The 21,678-nt window shown below is 44.8% G+C and overlaps 1 protein-coding gene and 2 pseudogenes across 1 annotated transcript; 1 reads left to right on the top strand and 2 right to left on the bottom strand.

Annotated features, from left to right (window-relative positions):
- Positions 1-538: 538 nt before the first annotated feature.
- On the bottom strand, positions 539-1,880 carry LOC136525385 (protein ALP1-like; annotated as a pseudogene).
- A 687-nt stretch (positions 1,881-2,567) lies between these two features.
- LOC136525384 (uncharacterized) lies at positions 2,568-5,443 on the top strand. Its single transcript, XM_066518391.1, has 2 exons — positions 2,568-2,660; positions 4,571-5,443. The coding sequence occupies exons 1-2, from the start codon at positions 2,568-2,570 to the stop codon at positions 5,441-5,443; spliced, it is 966 nt and encodes a 321-aa protein (XP_066374488.1).
- A 12,150-nt stretch (positions 5,444-17,593) lies between these two features.
- Positions 17,594-20,480, bottom strand: LOC136528796 (wall-associated receptor kinase 3-like; annotated as a pseudogene).
- Between the last annotated feature and the right edge of the window lie 1,198 nt (positions 20,481-21,678).

The following is a 21,678-nucleotide window of genomic DNA, read 5'->3' as shown; positions in this document are numbered from 1 at the left end:
GTGGTCCTCATCCCATAGAGCACCACTCAAATCCTTTGAGCCTAACAACCTTAACCCACCTTTGCCTACACTTTCTCAAGTGATTGTAAATCTGCTGGGTGGTCACATTGACCCTAGCAAACTCAGAGACCATGAGTGCAACCTGCCTAACATGTACCTTCTTGAACCCTTTCTCAGTTTTGACCCCCTGCCCCACCAAATCATGGAACCTCCTAAGCATGAACCCAGACTGGACAGGACTCCAGTGCATAGGGCCATTGGGCTAAGGGGCTGCTTGGTTGCCATCATCAGCAGCAACTACCCCACCCTGTTCCACCACATTGTCCTCACCATCAATGTTAACAATCTGGTCAGGCACATTGTCCATTTCCTATCCACAACCAGTATGTAAGGAAAATAAATTGCATGGTATGAAATACAAGTTGTACAGATCAAATAGGCAGAAAAGGAATAGGTACTACATCATTGTAAAGTGTCATAGGTCTTAGTAAAAATACAAGTTTCTCCAATGCTACTAAACAGTACACACACCATGCCACTACACCCTAGAATTCCCCCTATTTTGCCACATCTGTGCAGCCCATGTCTCCCTCTGTTGTGCCTAGGTACCATTATTAGGGACATGGTCTGGTTGTGAGGCATTATCATTGATGTTAGGTGTCCATGTGGATTCAGCAGGCACATGCTCGTCCTGCCCATGCCTGAGGATCCAATTGTGAAGAATACAACAGGCTAGAACAAGCTTAACTTGGGTCTTGTATGGGTGGAAAGGTTTGTTGTCTAATATCCTGAATCTATTCTTTAGAGCCCCAAAAGCCCTCTCAATTGTTACTCTAAGAGACGAATGCCTTAGATTAAAAAGCTCTCTTTGATTTTGAGGTCGGTTTGAACCAAACTCCCTCAAATGGTACCTTGTGGCACGAAATGGTGGCAAGAAACCAGGCCTCACTGCATAGCCAACATCGACAAGATAGAATTTGTCTAAAAATTAGCAGATAGGAACATGTTTTAGTAGTTTCATTTAGGATTAAGCAAAGTGTCAAAGTTTTTTTATGGTTTGATTGATACCTGGTGGCACTCTAAGGCCATCATCTCTTTTAAGAGCATCAGACAAGATAAGAGCATCATGTGCAGATCCCTCCCAACCAGCAAGCACATAGGTGAATCTGAGGTCAAAGTCCACGACTGCCAACACATTTTGTATGATGGTGTGCTTTTGGCCTCTAAAGGCAGCTTGCATCTTCACAGGCACTCTAGCTAATACATGAGTACCATCAATTGCTCATATGCAGTCCTAATTGAAAAAAACATAAGTGCGAGTGAACATTGACACTAAACTGATAATGCATGAGACCTATATATGACAAGTTATGGATACCAACCTTGAAATAGGGGTACCACCTTCTGCTCACAAGGATCCTAGGATGGACATTGGTAGCAGGAGGGACAATCAATTCATTCCTCAACTCTCCTACCGCATATAACACCTTCTAAAAGAACCTACTAATTGTCTCTGTGGACCTCCTGAAGGTAAGGTCAACCACCCTAAACCTCTCATTGTGACCAACAACATGTAAGAACATGGCTACTTATTCTTCAACAGATGCATGTATGCTGTCAGTGACAAGCTCTCTACTACGGAAAAGGTCACAAAGCTGGAAAAAAGGGGCCCTCCTCATTCTAAGAAGGTTGACACAGTGCACATCATTAGAATCATAGATGTATCTAAGGTTGTTCATCCTCTGTATGTCCCTCTCAGCAAAGGGACCATAGGTGACTGAGCGCGAATCTTCAACTCGCCTCCTAAACCACATGAAAAACCAAGCCGCCACTGCAACAACCACAGCAGCGGCAGCCCTTCGCCTAGCTTCAAACGCCATGTCTACCACAACAGGATGGAGGGCAACATTAGAAAGCGAGCATGCAACATGGGTATGTACTACTTAGCAAGCAAAAAATCAGACAAAATGAACAATGAAAGAAGCAGCTGCCACACCAAAGGGTGCTCCTCTAGCGTATACTGTTAACCAATCAACATCATTGACCTAGGCACTTTGCTCAGTGTATATAACAAAATAGGCATCAGCATGTACAAGATCTACACAAAACATGAGGTATAAACCAAAAACGAAGCATCATGTATAGATCTGAGCTAGGAACAGGTAAATCAGGTATAGCATCATACAGATCTGAGGATGTCAAACTAAGAACCCTGATTTCTTGGCATTTCAAGCAAAATCCACCAACAAATCAACAAAAAATCGACAGTGAAGAAGAGGAAGGGAAGAGCGTAGGTGGCATATATATACTGTCCAAGCGCCGGAGGACCGAGAGAAATCTGCCGGCGAGGGTCGCCTCGGTAGGGCTACCGAGGTCGAGGGGGAGCAAGACGGGAGTTCGCACCGGAGCTATAGCGGAAGGAGAGGCGAAGAGTGAGGGTGGTAACCCTAGCCGAGACCCGCGCGCGCGCTTTATGGTCCAGACGGCCTCATCTCCCGCGCTCGGCGCGAAGGTTCCCGCCAAGCACCGAGCGAGCCTGCACCGATAGGAAAGTGGGGATCGAGAAGATGGCGGCGTTCGGGATGGAGGAGCGAATCTGCACGGGAGGAAGCAAAGGAAAGATGCGAGTAGGGCAACCAAACATAGCGGAATGCACCGAAGTATGCGGGATAGGCCAAATGACAGCCCGATTCGAGCAACCAATCACGCCCAGAATGTCTCTGGCCCCGAGGGTGCCACAGTCACCCTCACCTCTCCTCATTTTCGTTTTTCCTCTTCTCGTTAGGTTTTCTCCTCCCCTAATCTTGTTGAGAGAGATCCACAACTAAACAAATTCGTAATTGTGTTTGCTGTGATTTTGAGTGGGGATGGAGGCCCGAATCCTCCTCGTGCCCTCTGAGATTTGTCACTTCTGTGTGTGATTTTTGTTTCTCTGTGTTCTTAGCTTTTTCCATTTAAACAAATTCGTAATTGTGTTTGCTGTGATTTTGAGTGGGGATGGAGGCCCGAATCCTCCTCGTGCCCTCTTAGATTTGTCACTTCTGTGTGTGTTTTTTGTTTGTCTGTGTTCTTAGTTTTTTCCATTTTTATTCTTGGCTAGGATTTAATTTTTCCGGAGTCTAGGTCAATCCCTTGCAGTGATTTCTTGGGGATAAGTTCGTAGCCAGTTGAATTTCATCTGTGTGAAATTTGGAAGCGAATCATGGAGTTCAAGTGCTCGTAGCGCTCTGTTCTTTCTGGTCGGGCTCTGCTCGTGCGTCCGCGTGTGGGCGTCGAAGGTCACCGGTGCAGTTGGGATCGGGGGGAGCAGCCCCCGCCGGCTCCCCTGCAGCCGCGTTCGTGCTGTGCCTCCGGCAGAGTTCCGGTCCGGACCGAGTGGTGCAGGTCGGTCTTTCCCGTCGCCCCCTTCTGTCTGTCGGTCTCGGTATTTGATGCGTTGGCTCAGTGCAGTTCCTGGCCATCAGCTGTCCCTCCGTGATCTCCGTTGTTTTTCGATTGTGTGCTCGAGTCTTTCCCCAGTGGCAGCCGGCGTTTGTGCAGTTCGGCGGTGAGCAAACCTGCGCCAACTGCCTCTCCTTCTCTGTTCCTGGTCCGTCTCTCTCACCCTCTCTCTGCTGTGCGCACAGAGCAGCAGGAGTAGCACATCACGTGAATTGTTCTCAAGCTTTTGGAGATGTCTCAATCAAGCAATAGTGATTGGAATATTTTATTCTCTCTCAAAGCTAATCTTTGCTTGGCCCTCTCAAAGCCAATCTTTGCTGGGCTCTTGTTTAGTTGCTTCTAACTCTTAATTTTAGCACTATGAATAGAGTACTAAATGTAGATGAAATAAAAACTAATTGCACAGTTAGGTTATACTTTGCGAGACAAACGTTTTAAGCCTAATTAGTTAATGATTGGATAATTATTACCAAATACAAATAAAATACTACAGTGCAATACAGTGCGCTACAGTACCGCGCAGTAAATCCGGTGGCACCGGCCAACTAAACAAGACCTTGATTTTTTAATTCATTTTGCTTGAGATGCTCCCCGCTGATTGGATCTCCCTGCAGAGCACGGTGGAGAGCAGCCCCTTCACCTGCGTCTGTCTCTTCCGGTTTCTGTGCTGAAGATTCCAGTCCGGAATTTCCAGCCCTGAGCCTGGAATTTCCAGCTCCGCTGTTTCATCCGTGGTTTGCGCATTTGAGCTGTTCCGGTTTTTTGCGCTGGCTTTCCTTCTATCCAAGGAACTCATTGGTTTGGATATTTTAGATTCGAGAACTCGTCTCTTTCTCATAGGAGTTGAGTATCTCATTTTTTGTTTTCCGGATCAGGAGTGATTCGTGGTTGCTGTGGTGTCCCACTGTGTTTCTACGGAGCATCCACCCACTAGTTGGGTCGAGGATATCATGGTTATCGGCTTTGTTTTTGAGGTGATTTTGGGACAGCGGTGGTATATTTTGAAAGAAATTTAAGGCTCACATTCACCCCATCCACCCAAGCGCCTGCCGATCCATTGGTGTATGGACGCCGCCATGCCTGAAGTATTTTGCGCGGTGTGCCTCTTGATCATGCTGTACTGTGCCAGCTCTTCGGACCATCTGTCGGGTTACTTGAGTTAACACAGACGCCCGTCACACAGGATCACACACCCATCAAGGAGTTCATCCTTGACAATTTGTTGCGCTTGGGACCAAGAAAAGAGTGGAACATTGCCAGCTCCCGTGGCAAGCTGGTTCTTCAAAAGTGGATGGAAACACAAGAAGAATTAGCTGGCTCTTCAGGTTCTGGATCATGGCCAGGAAAACAAGTGCTGGACTATGGCCTCAGTGCTGATTTCCCAACAAGCGTGCTCATATGGCACATTGCAACGGACATGTGTTGCTACTTTGGAGATAACGACGACGATGACAGCACTACTGATTCTGACCAAATGAAGAAGCACAAGCAGATGAGCAGAGAACTATCAAACTATGTAATGTACCTTGTCTTCAAGTGTGGTATCATGCTTATTAGCCAGTCACAGTTTGTACATGACAAAGCTCATGATGAAATCAACGGGATTTTGTCAGATCAGCAGCATAGGCCAGGTGAAAAGGATGCAATCAGGAAGCTGTTTGAAGCCAAGAATGAGGAGCCGTCAGCAGGCATCCATATTGTTGATGCCACCACTAATACTTATGGCAGTGATCACCAGCTCCTGCGGAGCATTGAGGAAGCTCTTTATTCTCCAGTGCTGCCACGTGCACGTGAAGTGGACCAGGTGCTCATTGGTATCGAGAATGAAACTGAGCGCTGGGGCCTCATCGCCTCGGTGTGGTCAGAGATGCTTTACTACATCGCGCCTCGCTGCGGGGGTGCTTTCCACTACGAGCATCTAAGCAACGGGGGACAGTTCATCACGCATGTTCTCCTTCTAATGTACCATCTAGGCCCTTTCCTACCAACACCTGGTAGCTGAGCTCCATGCGCTGTGTCATTGTGTAGCGTGCAAGGCGATCATCTTCCTACTGTGTTGTATCTGTCAGAAAATATAAGTGTCCATGTACCATTGTATCATTCTGGCTTTGTCATTGATTTACCTTACCATGCATGGCTCTTCTTCTACCACCACTGCACCAAATTAAAACCCACTTACAGAAGCTCTACATAGAGTGTATTCTGGTATCTGTTGTCACCGAAATAATAATGCACCGCTACACGATTGCATGATCGCACAGGATTGTTGGAGCGCTGATCTGCGCATCACATAGACCAAAATTGGTTTCTGCTAGCTCGGTGTAGAAACCTAAGAACCCTCGTCCAGGAGGGAACCTGTCAGGGCGAGAACACCTAGGGTTGTCCTAGGCTTGTTAGGGCCACTTAGAACGTCTAAGTCGATGTAGAGACGAAGAGAGTGTTGGATTAATTGGGCTAGGCCCATGTATTTCAATTAATCAAATAAGAATTAATAAAAGGCTCACTAGTTAATGCTAGGGAGTTACAGACCATTTAAATCCCACATGGGTAGTTGAGGACTGACGAGAATCCTATCCAACTTATTTGGTGGACTGTTTGTACACCGTTTGTGAAGCTGGTAAAAGGAGATTAGTTTGCCACACACGCGCGCTCGCTCACGCTGTGGCCGTGGCTGTTGAATGCAATTATTTCTGGGACAGTTACTAGCGATTGATGACACAGATTAATGACTCTTAACCTGTGCCCGTTACTAGTAACTGATCCTTAGTCAGAGACACACCTCAACAGCTGATACTCCTGTTTAGGAGATCACTCCCTTGTCCCTCTTTTGTTCGGCTGCTTCTGGTGGTCATTTTCATCCTCAACGCAAAGCTCTACGCGCACAGTGGTTTGCATTCTCGCTGCGATCACGGTTGATTGCAACCACGAGCATGGTAGCCCTCGTTGGTGTGTGATCCAGGTTTGTCACGTCCAATTTTAAGGATAAAATTGAATGCACAAAACTCATGTGTGTACAGGGATCAGTCACACACATAAGCTGACAAATTAAACAAGTATCATCACAGTGTATCTTACATCATGATTAATAACATAACTTAGTCTTACACAACACAGCGGAAAATAAAAAGATAGCTCTCACGTGGAAGCTCCAACACAGGGACGGTCAACTGGTTGACCACAAGCCTAATAGTGCTCAGAAAACTCCTCATATACGTTGTCATCTGTTACCCATCCGGAATTTTTATCCAAATATAGAAAGTAAACAAGCGTAAGTACATCCCGTACTCAACAAGTTAACATGGGGTTATGAAGCTCAAAAAGGTTGACACTGGTTTACTGCAGTTAGCACTTTTAGTAAGTCAAGATTTTATTATCAAGTATTATCAAGTTATGCTTAAGCTCCCATTTAAACCCACTTAATCAGATATCAGCATTATTTGGATCATATCATCATAAACCATCATAAATGAACACCAATTATTCTGTGAGTTTTCTGGGCCGCTCGTGACCGTGAGCACGGCTGTTATAACAGTTTGTTACCCTCTGCAGAGGTGGTGCACATTCACCGTGAGTCGTGGTTCCCATATGCCCAGGTTAATTACTCCCATATCACTGTCAAGGTGAGCGGGCAGGGTACACTATGAAGCCATTTCATATATTTCTCTAACAAGTTAGGGCCGCTAGGTTTTCTCGGCAGGCAGATGTAGGAACCCCCCTTTCCTATGGCACATATCCATCGCGGCTATATATATAGGAACAGAGGCAGTCCTATACCCAACGTGGCAAGCCCCTTTTGCGCCATAAAGATAACCTCTAACAAGCTAGAAAATGTCCTATTACTGAGCTAAAGTCAGAGCCATATGACCCTCACGGTTGCACTATCAGTCCCAGCTTTTGCCGACAGATAAGTCCTTATGGAGGGCCGAGAGCATCATGATCAAAAGGTCATTTGCTCCATCGCCCTATAATTCAGTTGTTTAAAAGTCAATTTTACCTTTTTCCATAGAACCATTGTTCATTATGTAGATCAGGTATAGTTACATTGAGCGCTAGCAAACTACCCATATGCATATAACCCATAGGAGACAAGGAACAGGATAATCAATCACTAGGATATCCTTACGAGTATCAAAATTAGACACATGCAAATGAGTAATTAATAAAGGTGAATAGGCATCAAGGTAGATCCCATGCTATACTTGCCTTGGTTAGCAAACTCCTACTGGTCCTGCTGGTCGTCGAAGAACTCTTGGTCTCCAACGTTCTCCTCACCGTCTGAACACGACCAACACGGCAACATACAACATTCCAAGAACATTCATGCAAAGCAAACAATCCTATGGTTAGAATAGTACACCAACAGTAAAGAAAACAAGATAAAATGTTTATGAAAAGAATCTACGTCTCGCTACGATCACGTCAACGCGAAGTTCACAAAAAACGGAGTTAAAACGCGAAAGTTATGATTTAAACGGGATTTCCTATAGCAATTTATTTAACTAAATCTAACCTCAAAATTTAAATGTTGCAAATAGGACTAACAGTGGTATTAACATGTAGAGAACTTAATTGTGAATCTAACGCAATTTGAACGGGTCAATTCGGAGCTAAAACGAAGTTTTTATGAGCAAAACAAATCCAGTGGCATTTCTGTAAATACTGAAAACATATTTTGGACTAAAACAGTATATTTTACGTTTTCAAAAGGGGAAGGCATACCTTGGAAATGTGCTTTGGACTGCGGGTTAGGACTTAGAAAAACTCAGGGTCTCTTAAGCAAAACTGCCAGGGCGAAAGGGTATCGGCTTCGGTGGCCGCTGGACCAAGAACGGACGGCTCGGATTAGTTCTGGGAGGGAGAGAGGGAAAGGAGCCAGCCGGAACAGTGGCTCCGGCGGCGGCGCTCCATGGCCGGCGGAGTGGAGCTCGCCGGAGTGCGCGGTTTGGGGCCTACGGGCCACGGTTCGAAGAACCGAGGACACCGGGAGAACGAGAGGGAGCAGGGGATCTCGGCCAGGCCGATACGGTGGCCGGAGAATGCTGCTGACGCGGGGGTCGCCATGGCCGGCGGTGAGAGCACACGGCGCACGCGGAACTTGGCCTATGAGCCACGAAACGAGAAAATAACTGCACGGGAAACAAGAGGGGAGAACGGCGAAGCTCACAGCGGGGAAAAACGGGGTCGACGGCGGCTCGGAGACGGCGGACCACGCGGAGACGGACGATGGATCCCGACGCGTGCTGTGGCGGTTGTTGTGGCTTCCTCGACGCCTGGCGAACGCGAAGAAGAGAGCGGGGAGGCAGCAGGGGTGCGCGCGGGGGGTTCGGCACCCTTTAAATGAGGCCGGGGAGCGGGGCGACATGCCCACGACGCCAGGAGCGGACGGCGGTTGCAGCTTGGACTCGCGTGGCGGTTGCGGGAGGAGGGAGACGGCGCTAACGCGCGGGCCCGGTTCGTCAGCGGCTGTGGAGAGGGAAGGGCACGTGGCAACGGTTGTCGCCCAAGTGGGCCGGCCCAGGAAAGGAAGAGGGGGAGGGCGAGCGGGCCGCGGGAATGAAAAAGGCCAATTGGGCTGGAAGTGAGGAAGGGATGGAGAGAAAAGAAGAAATCCTTTTTCTTTTTATTTTTAGAGTTTTTCAAAAGTATTTTTCAAATGGATTTGAATTCTTGTTTTCAAATTTGGTCAAACCAATCATCCCAAAAATGAATATGCAGCAGCATGTATGCATCAAGAGGTACTAACCTTATAATTGATTTTAATTCCATAAAACTATTATTTCCCTAGGTTCAATGCTCACAAAAATTGCTTAAATAAATCAATTTGGCTATTTTAGAAAATGCAATTTTTTAGGGTGTAACAATTCTACCCCCCTTAAGATGAATCTCGTCCTCGAGATTCGGATGATTGCTTACTCAAATAGTTGGGGATAAGACTTTGGCAAATCCTCTTCTCTTTCCCAAGTAGCCTCATCCTCTGTATACCGATTTCACTGTACTTTGCACATTTTTATAACTTGGCTCCTTATAACTCTTTCTGCCATCTATAAGATCTTTATCGGATACTCTTCATATGTGAGATCTTCCTTAACAGCAAGTTCTAAAGGAATCTGCTCTTCTGGTACTCACAAACACTTCTTTAATTGAGAAACATGAAACACATCGTGTACACCTGACAAACTCTCAGGCAGTTCCAGCTGATAGGCTACTTCTCCACGTCTCACTAGGATCTTAAAAGGTTCAATATACCTTGGTGTCAACTTTCCCTTCATATTGAATCTTTTCACACTTCTCATTGGTCACACCTTCAAGTATACATAATCTCCAACTTCGAAAGTCAGTTCTCTTCTGCGAGTATCAGCGTAACTCTTCTGTCGGGACTGAGCCACTCTCAAGTTGTCTCTAATCATTCTCACTTGTTCTTTCGCATCTCTAAGGACATCGGATCCAAACACTTGAGTTTCTCCAGTCTGATTCTAGAACAAAGGCGTTCTACATTTACGCCTATACAGCGCCTCAAAAGGTGCCATTTTGAGACTCTTCTGGTAACTGTTGTTGTACGAGAACTCAGCATATGGCAGACTTTTATCACAACTAGTACCATACCGTAGTGCACAAGCTCTCAACATATCTTCCAAAATCTGGTTGATCCTTTCAGTCTGTCTATCAGTTTGTGGGTGGTAAGCAGAACTAAAATTCAACTTTGTCCCCAAAGATCTATGTACTTTCTGCCAGAATTGCGACATAAACTGAGTGCCTCTATCCGACACAATCTTCTTGGGAGCACCATGTAAGCACACTAACCTTTCCATGTACAACTCTGCTAGCCTTGCACCTGTATAGGTAGTCTTAACTGGTAAAAAGTGACCAACCTTGGTTAATCGATCCACTATTACCCAGATTGAGTCATAACCTCCTTGAGTGCGGGGCAAACCTACGATAAAATCCATTCCAACTTCTTCCCATTTCCATTCAGGAATCTTCATTGGTTGTAGCAACCCTGCAGGTCTTTGATGCTCAGCTTTCATTCTTTGACAAGTGTCACACAAAGCCACATACTCTGCCACATCTCTCTTCAAAGCATACCACCAATACTTCTTGAGATCCAAATACACCTTAGTACTTCCGGGATGTATAGAATAAGCAGACTCATGGGCCTCTTGCAGAATTGCATCACGGATAGCCTTTACTTCAGGTACACATATCCTTTTTCCGAACCAAAGAGTACCATTCTCATCCATCCTGAATCCTGGTGCCTTTCCAAGCACTATATTCTCTGCTATCTCCTTAAGTTTTTCATCCTCCAACTGACCTTGGCGTATCTCTTTCTCCAAAGTAGGCTCTATCACCAATTCCATTGCATTAGTGACAAGGCTTAAGTTGAGATACTCCATTTCAGCACACAACTCTGCTAGCATAAATGTCATCCAAAGTTCATTGGCATAACTCTTCCTGCTAAGTGCATCAGCCACGACATTTGCCTTTCCTAGATGATAATGCACTTCCAAATCATAGTCTTTGATCAATTCTAACCAACGATGTTGTCTCAGATTTAGATCTGACTGGGTAAAGATATACTTTAAACTCTTGTGATCTGTATAGATATCACTCTTATGCCCAATTAGATAATGTCTACAGATTTTCAAAGCATGAACCACAGCTGCCAATTCCAAGTCATGAGTAGGGTAATTCAACTCATGCTTCCTCAATTATCTAGATGCATATGCCACAACTCTTCCTTCTTGCATAAGCACACATCCAAGGCCCAAACGGGATGCATCACAATATATCGAGAAGTTCTTGCTTAAATCTGGCAAAATCAACACTGGAGCTGTAGTCAATCTCTTCTTTAGCTCATCAAAGTTTGTCTGGCATTTATCAGACCATATAAATTTAGCATTCTTTTCCAATAGAGCTGTCATAGGCTTAGCAAGCTTGGAAAAGCCTTCAATGAACCTCCTATAGTATCTAGCCAATCCCAAAAAACTATGGATCTCACTTACATTGGTTGGTGGTTTCCAATTCAGTACATCTTACACTTTGCCTGGATCCACTGCTATTCCACCATTGGAGACAACATGACCCAGAAAAGAGACTTCCTTCAACCAAAACTCACACTTGCTCCGCTTAGCAGACAACTTATGTTCTCTAAGCTTTTGCAAGACCAACCTTATATGTCTAGCATGCTCTTCTTCAGTCTTGGAGAATATCAGTATGTCATCAATGAATACCACCACAAATTTATCAAGAAACTCCATGAACACCTTATTCATCAGATACATAAAGTATGTAGGTGCATTGGTCAATCCAAAAGACATAACGGTATACTCATACAAGCCATACCGTGTAGTGAATGTTGTCTTGGGTATGTCCGTGTTTCGAATCTTAAGCTGATGATACCCTGAGCGGAGATCAATCTTGGAGAACACATGGGCTCCTCTCAACTGATCAAACAAATCATCAATCCTAGGCAAAGGGTATTTATTCTTGATTGTAACCTCATTAAGTGAACGGTAATCCACACACATCCGTTGACTACCATCCTTCTTATCCACAAAGATCATAGGTGCTCCCCATGGGGAAGAACTAGGGCGTATAAAACCTTTTTCTTGCAACTCTTTTAGTTGTTTCTTAAGCTCTTCTAATTCATTAACCCCCATTCTATATGGACGTTTAGCTATTGGTGCAGTTCTAGGTAATAATTCAATAATGAATTCAATGTCACGGTCAGGTGGCATACCTGGCAAGTCATCGGGGAAAACATCCGGGAACTCCTCCACAACACGATCTTGTTTATTGGCATCACCATCCAGCTGGTTCACAGTGGCTATTGGCTGAGCTTGCACTATCACTTCTACACAGATTCTATCTCCATTTGGTGATGTCACAACAACAGATTTCTCCTGACACTGAATCACTGTCCGGTGTTGTTTCATCCAATCCATTCCTAGAATAAGATCAATTCCCGCTGTTCTTAACACAATAGGTTTCACTTTGAAGTCTACCCCCCTTAAGGAAATACTAGCTGAGGGACTCCAATAAGAAGCGGGCATACTACCTCCCGGTGAATTTACTAGTATGGGGTTTTTCATGGCACACAAAGGTATGCTATGCATTCTAACGAATGGTTGGGAAATAAATGAATGCGAAGCACCGGAATCAAAAAGTACTGTAGCAGAGATAGAGTTGACACTAAACGTACCCAACATGACCTCAGGCGTCTCCTAAGCTGCATTAGATGACACATAATTCACCTTCGCAGTGTGAGGTGGTCGGGCATTGAACTTCTGATTGCCATTCTGGTTCTGTAGAGCTTGCTGGTTCTGCTTATTAGGACACTGATGAGCATAGTGACCCACTTCTCCACAGCGGTAGCATGCATTGGGGTTATTGGGTGCACCACTCTTCATAGGAGCATTGTTGGGCATTCCCTGGCGTGATGCCGTATTGCTGGTCTGTTGCTGGGGACGCTGATTTCCAAACTGTTGCTAGTACTGAGGGCGTTGCTGGAACTGGTTACGCTGAGGATATTGACCATGGTTTCTCGGGTTAGATGGTCCTTGATTCCTCTACTGAAAACCCTGCTGGGGATAGGCACATGGGCGGGTGTTGCTTCCAGAAGCTTTCCCTTGAAGCCTCCTCTTCTTGGCTTCCATCTCTTTGCGCTTATCGTCAATCACAATAGCGCGGTTCACCAAAGACTGAAAGTTAAGGTAGGTGTTGGACATCAGCTGGAGCTGCAGGCCATCATAAAGTCCCTTGAGGAAGCAGCGTTGCTTATCCTTATCATCAGCTACATCATTTGGAGCATAGCGTGATAGTCGAGCAAAGTTGTCACGATACTCCACCACAGACATGGATCCTTGCTTAAGGGATCTGAATTCCTCTTGCTTCAATTCCACCAGTCCATCGAGGATATGATATGACTAGAAGTTGTCCTTGAATTCCTGCCAGGTGATAGCCTGGAAATGTGCTTTGGACTGTAGGTGAGGACTTAGAAAAACTCAGGGTCTCTTAAGCAAAACTGCCAGGGCGAAAGGGTATCGGCTTCGGTGGCCGCTGGATCAAGAACGGACGGCTCGGATTAGTTCTGGGAGGGAGAGAGGGAAAGGAGCCAGCCGGAACAGTGGCTCCGGCGGCGGCGCTCCATGGCCGGCGGAGTGGAGCTCGCCAGAGTGCGCGGTTTGGGGCCTACGGGCCACGGTTCGAAGAACCGAGGACACCGGGAGAACGAGAGGGAGCAGGGGATCTCGGCCAGGCCGATACGGTGGCCGGAGAATGCTGCTGACGCGGGGGTCGCCATGGCCGGCGGTGAGAGCACACGGCGCACGCGGAACTTGGCCTACGAGCCACGAAATGAGAAAATAACTGCACGGGAAACAAGAGGGGAGAACGGCAAAGCTCACAGCAGGGAAAAGACGGGGTCGATGGCGGCTCAAAGACGGCGGACCACGCGGAGGTGGACGACGGATCCCGGCGCGTGCTGCGGCGGTTGCTATGGCTTCCTCGGCGCCTGGCGAACGCGAAGAAGAGAGCGGGGAGGCAGTAGGGGTGCGCGCGGGGGGTTCGGCACCCTTTAAATGAGGCCGGGGAGTGGGGCGACGCGCCCACGACGCCAGGAGCGGACGGCGGTTGCGGCTTGGACTTGCGCGGCGGTTGCGGGAGGAGGGAGACAGCGCTGACGCGCGGGCCTGATTCGTCAGCGGCTACGGAGAGGGAAGGGCGCGCGACAGCGGTTGCCGCCCGAGTGGGCCGGCCCAGGAAAGGAATAGGGGGAGGGCGAGCGGGCCGCGGGAATGAAAAAGGCCAATTGGGCTGGAAGTGAGGAAGGGATGGAGAGAAAAGAAGAAATCCTTTTTCTTTTTATTTTTAGAGTTTTTCAAAAGTATTTTTCAAATGGATTTGAATTCTTGTTTTCAAATTTGGTCAAACCAATCATCCCAAAAATGAATATGCAGCAGCATGTATGCATCAAGAGGTTACTAACCTTATAATTGATTTTAATTCCATAAAAACTATTATTTCCCTAGGTTCAATGCTCACAAAAATTGCTTAAATAAATCAATTTGGCTATTTTAGAAAATGCAATTTTTCAGGGTGTAACAAGGTTCCATCTCGGCATCAATAATATGACTCTAAAATAAATAATAATACAGATGCACTTGAATTCAGGTTTTCATCATTTTTCAATATCCAAATTCAGACCCGTATGTGATACAAATGTATGGATGGATATTGACATCATTTATATTCAAAGTGGCCTCCAGGCTTGACTTTACTCTCTTGAATGTTCATCTATGTAGCAGCAGTGTAGCTTAGAGATGGCAACGGGTACTGTTGATGGTTGTTAACGTCAATCATAAACCGTCAATATAACCTGCATTTATCCTTTAAATCAACCACCAACAAAGATGTAGTGGTTTAAACTAAGTATTTCCATGAATTTTGGTAATTCTATGAATGCAGGAGGATTTATCCAGAAAACAGACCAAGTGGGCCATGCTATCTCAACAAATCAAGTTTATCCACAATGAAACCGACACCACTGGACTCTAATCCACTGTTTAAGAGTTTCCGACGAAGATCGACAGAGGAGGAGCCAAGGGGGTCTCGGCCTACCCCACCTATAGGTCGTCCAACCCCCTGGTCCCACCACTTGCCAGGCCACGATACGGGGATCCTCCACAGCCACCAAGGATCAATCTCCACCATGCATTCAAGTCGGTTTGGAATGGAGAATCGAGATGGAGCCGTGCCAAGGATTCATGGGCCCACAGAGTGCCGGAAGACCCCTATAAAAAGACCCCCAGACCCCTCTAGAAGGGCGTTCAGAAGAGAACCACATACACACTAGGAGGAACAAGTCTAGAGCTTTCCAATATAGTAGATTAGTAGCTCGGGAGTTAGGGTCGAGTCAGGCTCGTGCTCAAGTTCTGGATCTAGTCTCGGAGGCTCGGTAAAGCCCTTATATCTTCACTTTGATATCTTGTGAGACTTCATTATTAATATATCATATTCTTATCTACATGGTTGTATTTACTTTGATTATATATCTTGCTTAGTTAAGATTCTTTACGTTTGTGCACGGGTTCACAGAGCGCTTGGTCTCCAAGTTGATCGATCGAACTGAGTAGTCGAGCCTCGTATAAGCGTGGTGCTTACACGTTGTTCTGCCTATGATTGCACCCTGCTCCCTGGTCGCGTGGTAGGTAGCGGGTGGTGACAGCCCCGTCTATCCTCTGTAGTCCAACCCGTGTTGAGCAGGTTCTTAAATCTGTAGGACCGTAGTCGCGTCGGCTGAGTTATCTTCTGTGATGCTCTACCTACTAGCGGCGTCCCAAAGTGCACAAGAGTAGAGTTCGTCTTAACTATAGTCGAGTATATATATCATCATATTCTATGACTTTATAATAAGAATATCATAGGAATCTACCTCACCCGTTATTCCCTCGAGTTAACTAGTTTATTTTTCTTTATGGATGTCTCCTCTACATGTCATTAGATCATAATTCCTATCATTACATTTACCCCTGCTCTAGTTATGCTGGTATGTTAATTAGTAGATACTTCTTTGTTAATATTCAATACTCTTTATTCCATTGCTTTCCTGTGGTTAAATACGATACCTGGAATACTCCCGATGAAATGCTACATTAGTATTCCGTGCGTTTACGGATTTATCTGTGAACTTAAGAATTACCAACAAGTACGAAACCCGGTGGGGGCGTACACCCACACCCGCCCCCACCATCAGGTATAAAATCGCCCACACCCTTATATATGTGACTAATGATTAACTGTAGTGAAATTATTTCTATTTCTAATTATAATTATTTAACTGCATAAACTATTTAATGATGTATAGGGCTTGTTGTATTTTTAATTAATAAGACTATTGGTGCACAATGTATAGTCAATAGGGCTAATGCATATTTTTATTGTTGTCTAAAAGAATGTCGAGAGACTTCACATCTCCATGAACAATAGGAAGGTTGATGGAAAGATGTAGATACTCCAATGCTTCAGTAGATTCTTGAGCGATCCTGAGACGGTCTTCTAACGAAACATGTTGCTGGTTCTCATGGATCAATTGAATGAGAGATCCATTTGGGATGAATTCATACACCAGGATGGGCACTTCAACTTCCAAGTAGCAACCTAGAAGCCTGATTACGTTTTTATGGTTGACCCGTAAAAGTATAATAATCTCCTACACAAATTCTTCGGTTTGCATTAGATTCACGTTCTTTGAGCGCTTCACTTCACGGCTACTTCCTTGTTTTCCCCTAGAATGCCCTTGTAGACAGTGTCGTGGCCTCCTTGTTATGCCCTAGAATGCAAGCAGTGTCTTCTTCACCACAGCCATGGTCCTTCGGCGCCTAAGCCGTCACTTGCCCTTCACCTACGCTTGGCCCTTCGAAGCCTTTTTCTTGCTATCTTCACCCTCACAAGCCAATTCAACTCATACCATGATTTGAATCAACAATAAGCATACATTGAATTCCATGAAGTGAAAACATCTTCATCAAAATTGAGTATCATAGCAAGCTCTTTAAATGAGACCATTCCATATGCAAGACCTCATGTCTAATATAACAATTTAAATATACTTGCTTTCATATGAACCGTAGATGCCTCAATATATATAAGCCATTACTTGAAGTTCATTTGCATTGTTGTCTTGTGCTAGAACTAGATTGTCTTAACAATCAACACATCATTTTGGCTTTACATTTCAACACAATATGGAACATCATCAAGTTTGCATATAGGCCCGTTCGTTTCGCTGAAAAAACAAGCTGAAACACTGTTCCGGCTGATTTGTTGTGAGAGAAAAACATTATTCCGGCTGAAAAGACAAGCCGAAAAGTACGGATTATAAAACAAGCGAACAGGACCATAATAATTAAATTACCTGTTCAACACTTAGCAAACTTGTTAGTCTTTTAATCATGTTGCCATTCAATCATCCAAAACCCAGGGTTAGATGCACTTACAGTAATTGCCTCTACCTCTGCTTTACCCCACCGATTATATCTACAAGAAGAAGATTATGTGACGCCTACATGCTAAACCTGGTGTGATCAAAATGACTACATGTACATAAGATCCATGTTTGTAACACTCCAGAGTGGTTTCTCAGTATTATTCCTAGCTATAGCATGTTGGTAGTAGTACCAGCATGATCTACATGTGGTGTCTCAATATCCAACCCCATATTTCGTGCCGTCCAGTACATGCTTGGGGATAGGTCACCAACTGAATCTGTGCCCCGCTGCTCAGCAAGACGCTGAGTTTCTTCGTGCTTCAGCAACAGTATACCACTACAGGTACTTCGTATAGCCTTCAGTTTGTCAGCCACTTGGGTCATGGAAGGCCTCTCGCTCCCTTTCATACTCAAGCACTGGCTAGCAAGCTCAGCAACCTCCTGAAACAATTCCTCTGTTCCATGATACGTTATGCTAGCGTCTAACATACTTTGCACTCTGTTATCCTTAAGCGCTTGCAGGAACGATGTTGCAAGATTTATTCCTTCCTCATGGCCTTGAAAATATATTGCCGTCTTCCTTGTGATCAACTCTAGAAGCACGACTCCAAAGCTATAAACATCGCTTTTCTCTGTTACTGTTAGTTTTCGCTCTTGCAAGTACTCGGGGTCTAGGTAACCTAGAGTTCCTTGCACCATTGTCATGAACTGGACTGCATCCCTAGGGAGCATCCTCGAGGCTCCAAAGTCAGTCACTTTTGCCTCGTAATTGTCGTCCAAAAGAATGTTAAGAGATTTTACATCTCCATGAACAATAGGGTGGTTGATGGAAAGATGTAGATACTCCAATGCTTCAGCAGATTCTTGAGCGATCCTGAGGCGATCTTCTAAAGAAATTGGTGTGTGGTGGTTATCATGGATCAACTGAAAGAGAGTTCCATTTGGGATGAATTCGTACACTAATATCGGTACTTCAACTTCCAAGCAGCAGCCGAGAAGCCTGATTACGTTCTTATGGTTGATCTGTGAAAGTATAATAATCTCCTGCACAAATTCTTCAGTGTGGATCAGACTCACAATCTTCGAGCGCTTCACAGCTACTTCCTTGTTATCCCCTAGAATGCCCTTGTAGACAGTACCATGGCCTCCTGTACCTAGTTCTCTGCTTATATCAAAATTGTTTGTTGCCTTCTTCAAATCTTCTATCGAGAATATTATCACTGTATCAATTTTTCTAGAGAGTATGTTCTGGTATAGTATAGGACCGCCATTTTGTTTGAAGAACCTCTCCTTCTCTTCTGCCAGTCTTCTTTTTTGATACTCAATCAGCAGAGAAAAGTCACAGACGATGACGAACACGATCCCGATAGAAATACCTGAAAATATATTGTTATCAACTTGTCATTGGTTCAACTCGTTGCACGGCCATTGGACATATTTTGAAATTAAGGGCCTGTTTAGTTCCACCCAAAACCCAAAAAATTTTGCGCAGTATCCATCACATCGAATCTTGCGGCACATGCATGGAGTACTAAATGTAGACGAAAAAAAAAACTAATTACACAGTTGGGTGAGAAATCGCGAGACGAAACTTTCGAACCTAATTAATCCATAATTAGACACTAATTGCCAAATACAAACGAAAGTGCTACAGTACCCAAAACCAAAAATTTTTGCCAACTAAACAGGCCCTAAAAAGAAAGAGGGACATTTCCATCCTTTTTATCAGTTAATTGCAACTTATCTCTTTTATTCACTTTCATGCCCCCATTTAGAAATCAAAATCTGTAGAATATACCTATGAACACCTTCATTGGAGTCTGCTTCTTAGAAATTGGAGTGCAGGGCATTTTCTTGGGATCGTCGCTCTGAGTTCCCTCTGGGCATGAGCAGTTGTAGCCCCCAATGGTGTTGGTGCAGGTACCATTGTTCATGCAAGGATACAGGGACGGGTAATGGCACTCATTGATGTCTGTCAAACATATAAGTGAGTGAAATCAACATTATGTGATAGGTGGAGAAGATAATTATAAAGCATAATTAATGAAGCGAATCAGTACAAGAGAGGACAAGAAATGATTACGGAGATATATGTATGCTAACCTTGACACCCTCCGATCAGGTAGGGAATTCCCTCGTAACCTGTAGGGCAGATGCAGCGATGCCCACTGGTCACATGGACGCACACTCTGTTCGTGTCAGCGCATAATGATGATCCCATCTTGGTGGCGGCGTCACAGGTTGTATTGTCAACAACCCAATCGAGAACCAAGGGGGGCCTTTGTCCACTTAGCTTTTCCTTTTCAAAGACATGTGGTTTGACGTAATTAGGATCAAATTGAAACCAGTCTGACTCGGCGACAAATGCGTAGCTGCAGTTAGTGAAATTCTGACCAACTGTAGCGTTGTAACTGTTGAACGAGGGATAGAACGATCTCAGGTTTGTTGGAATTTCGGACTGACAACAACCTCTGCCAGAACAATCCGTCTTATTAGCGCTGCTATCATCTGCGCAGAATACTCCACATGCGCTGACCCTGTAGAATCACCCATCATTCGCGTACTCCGTACTATCCTCCATAATGGGTGTCAGTATATCCCCCGCGATGAGTGCAATGGTAGAACAGCCAACTGCTGTGAATATGTTCTTGGTTCTGGAAACCATGAAAGAACGGCCAATTGGAAGGAATGGACCGTCACTTGATTTTTCGTGACTGAGATTACAGGCCACTGATATGCTTTTATTTTCAACGCGAGCCTCGCCAGAGGTTAAATTGATTTCCAATAGTCGTGTGCCTGTAGAGTTTAATACTGGGACATTATCTGAGGTGCAGTTGACTTCAAAGCCTTCCAAGAAGCAGCCTGCTTTCCCCATGCCGAACGGATAGGGGATGCTGACGTTGCCGCATTTGTCTGGGCAACCGTTTCTCGCTAGGCTGGTACCAGCCCCACCAGTTGCAGTACTAAATTGCAAGATTAGTGTGGCCGCTACAGCTAGCAGCAATTTCTTCTTGCCTGTAATAAGTATGGACCATGAATGTATCAGAAAAGACATACAGCGGTAGTTTTAGTTTTTTCTTTTTTTTTTCTACTTGGTTTATTTAATTTGCTCGTTAATTCAGCAATGTTGGGGCGGATCTAACAGTAGGGCAGAGGCTCCCAACTACCATCTTCACGACAATAGAGCCCCTATGAGTCCCTCATAATTCTTATAGACATGGTAGGACAGAGGCTCCCTACTACCATCTTCACCACAATAGAGCCCCCCATGAGTCCCTCATAATTCTTATAGACATGGAAGAGAGAAAGGAGTTGTAATAAACGTTATTAATAAAGATATGACTTGAGTCCCTTCTACTATAGAGTATAGACTACTATAGAGTTCTAGGTCTACCCTCTGGGACAACGAATTAATAGTATACGGTGTATGTGTTTAATCATAATTTTTTGCCACTAATATACATTATCTATATTTTTATTATATTAACTGCTTGTGTCATAACGGAAAAACAAAGTAGAGCAAACCACTAAATCTAAACCTAACTTATCACCTATGCCATTATAAAAAATAACTAAAAATCTCTAAACTTATATCTAAATTACTTATTCCTGTCGTAAGGAAAATGGCACCTAGCAAGGGCCATTAGTGATTTTGCCATGACAACATCATCATTGGGACTAATGTTATTTGCTATATACAAGGTTTTAGTTCTATGGATGCAAGGATGGACTTGAGCAATGCTATACATAGGAGATCAAGTGATCAACACATCAAACAAAGGTCAAAAAGCTATCATGAAGATCCTAGAAGATAAACAAGAAGCTAAAGACATCAAGTAGAATAAGCTTGGATGAAAAGACACGAAGAAATGAAGCTCAGAAAGCACTGGAGCTTCCTAGTCAGGCCTGGTCCAGGGCTGAAGAAGTGAAGATCCTCACCTTATGTTTTGGTGGGTCACCAGAGAGGTGCACCAGAGGTTATTCACAATGAGAGTATTGGAGAAATTGGTGGTGGAGTTAACACTCATCGGAGCTCCCTATTGAAGCTTAAATCTTCAACGATCGGCCGTGACGGTTAGTCTATGTGGCATCACCGGAACTTCCATAAGGGGTCACTGGAGGAGCTTTCTGGTGAGTGTTGTTTCAGCCAACCCGAGTTGCACAACTAGTTTGATGCATTGGGGTTATATATACCCCCATACCCGGTCATTTGAATGTGTTTGGAGCTCAGGGAAGTTGTTGAGTTGAGTCTC

The sequence above is a fragment of the Miscanthus floridulus genome, chromosome 19 (genome assembly GCF_019320115.1).
Source record: "Miscanthus floridulus cultivar M001 chromosome 19, ASM1932011v1, whole genome shotgun sequence".
Taxonomy (NCBI): Eukaryota; Viridiplantae; Streptophyta; class Magnoliopsida; order Poales; family Poaceae; genus Miscanthus; species Miscanthus floridulus.
The sequence above is the reverse complement of the archived record's forward strand: the minus strand, read 5'-3'. Positions and strand labels throughout refer to the sequence as shown.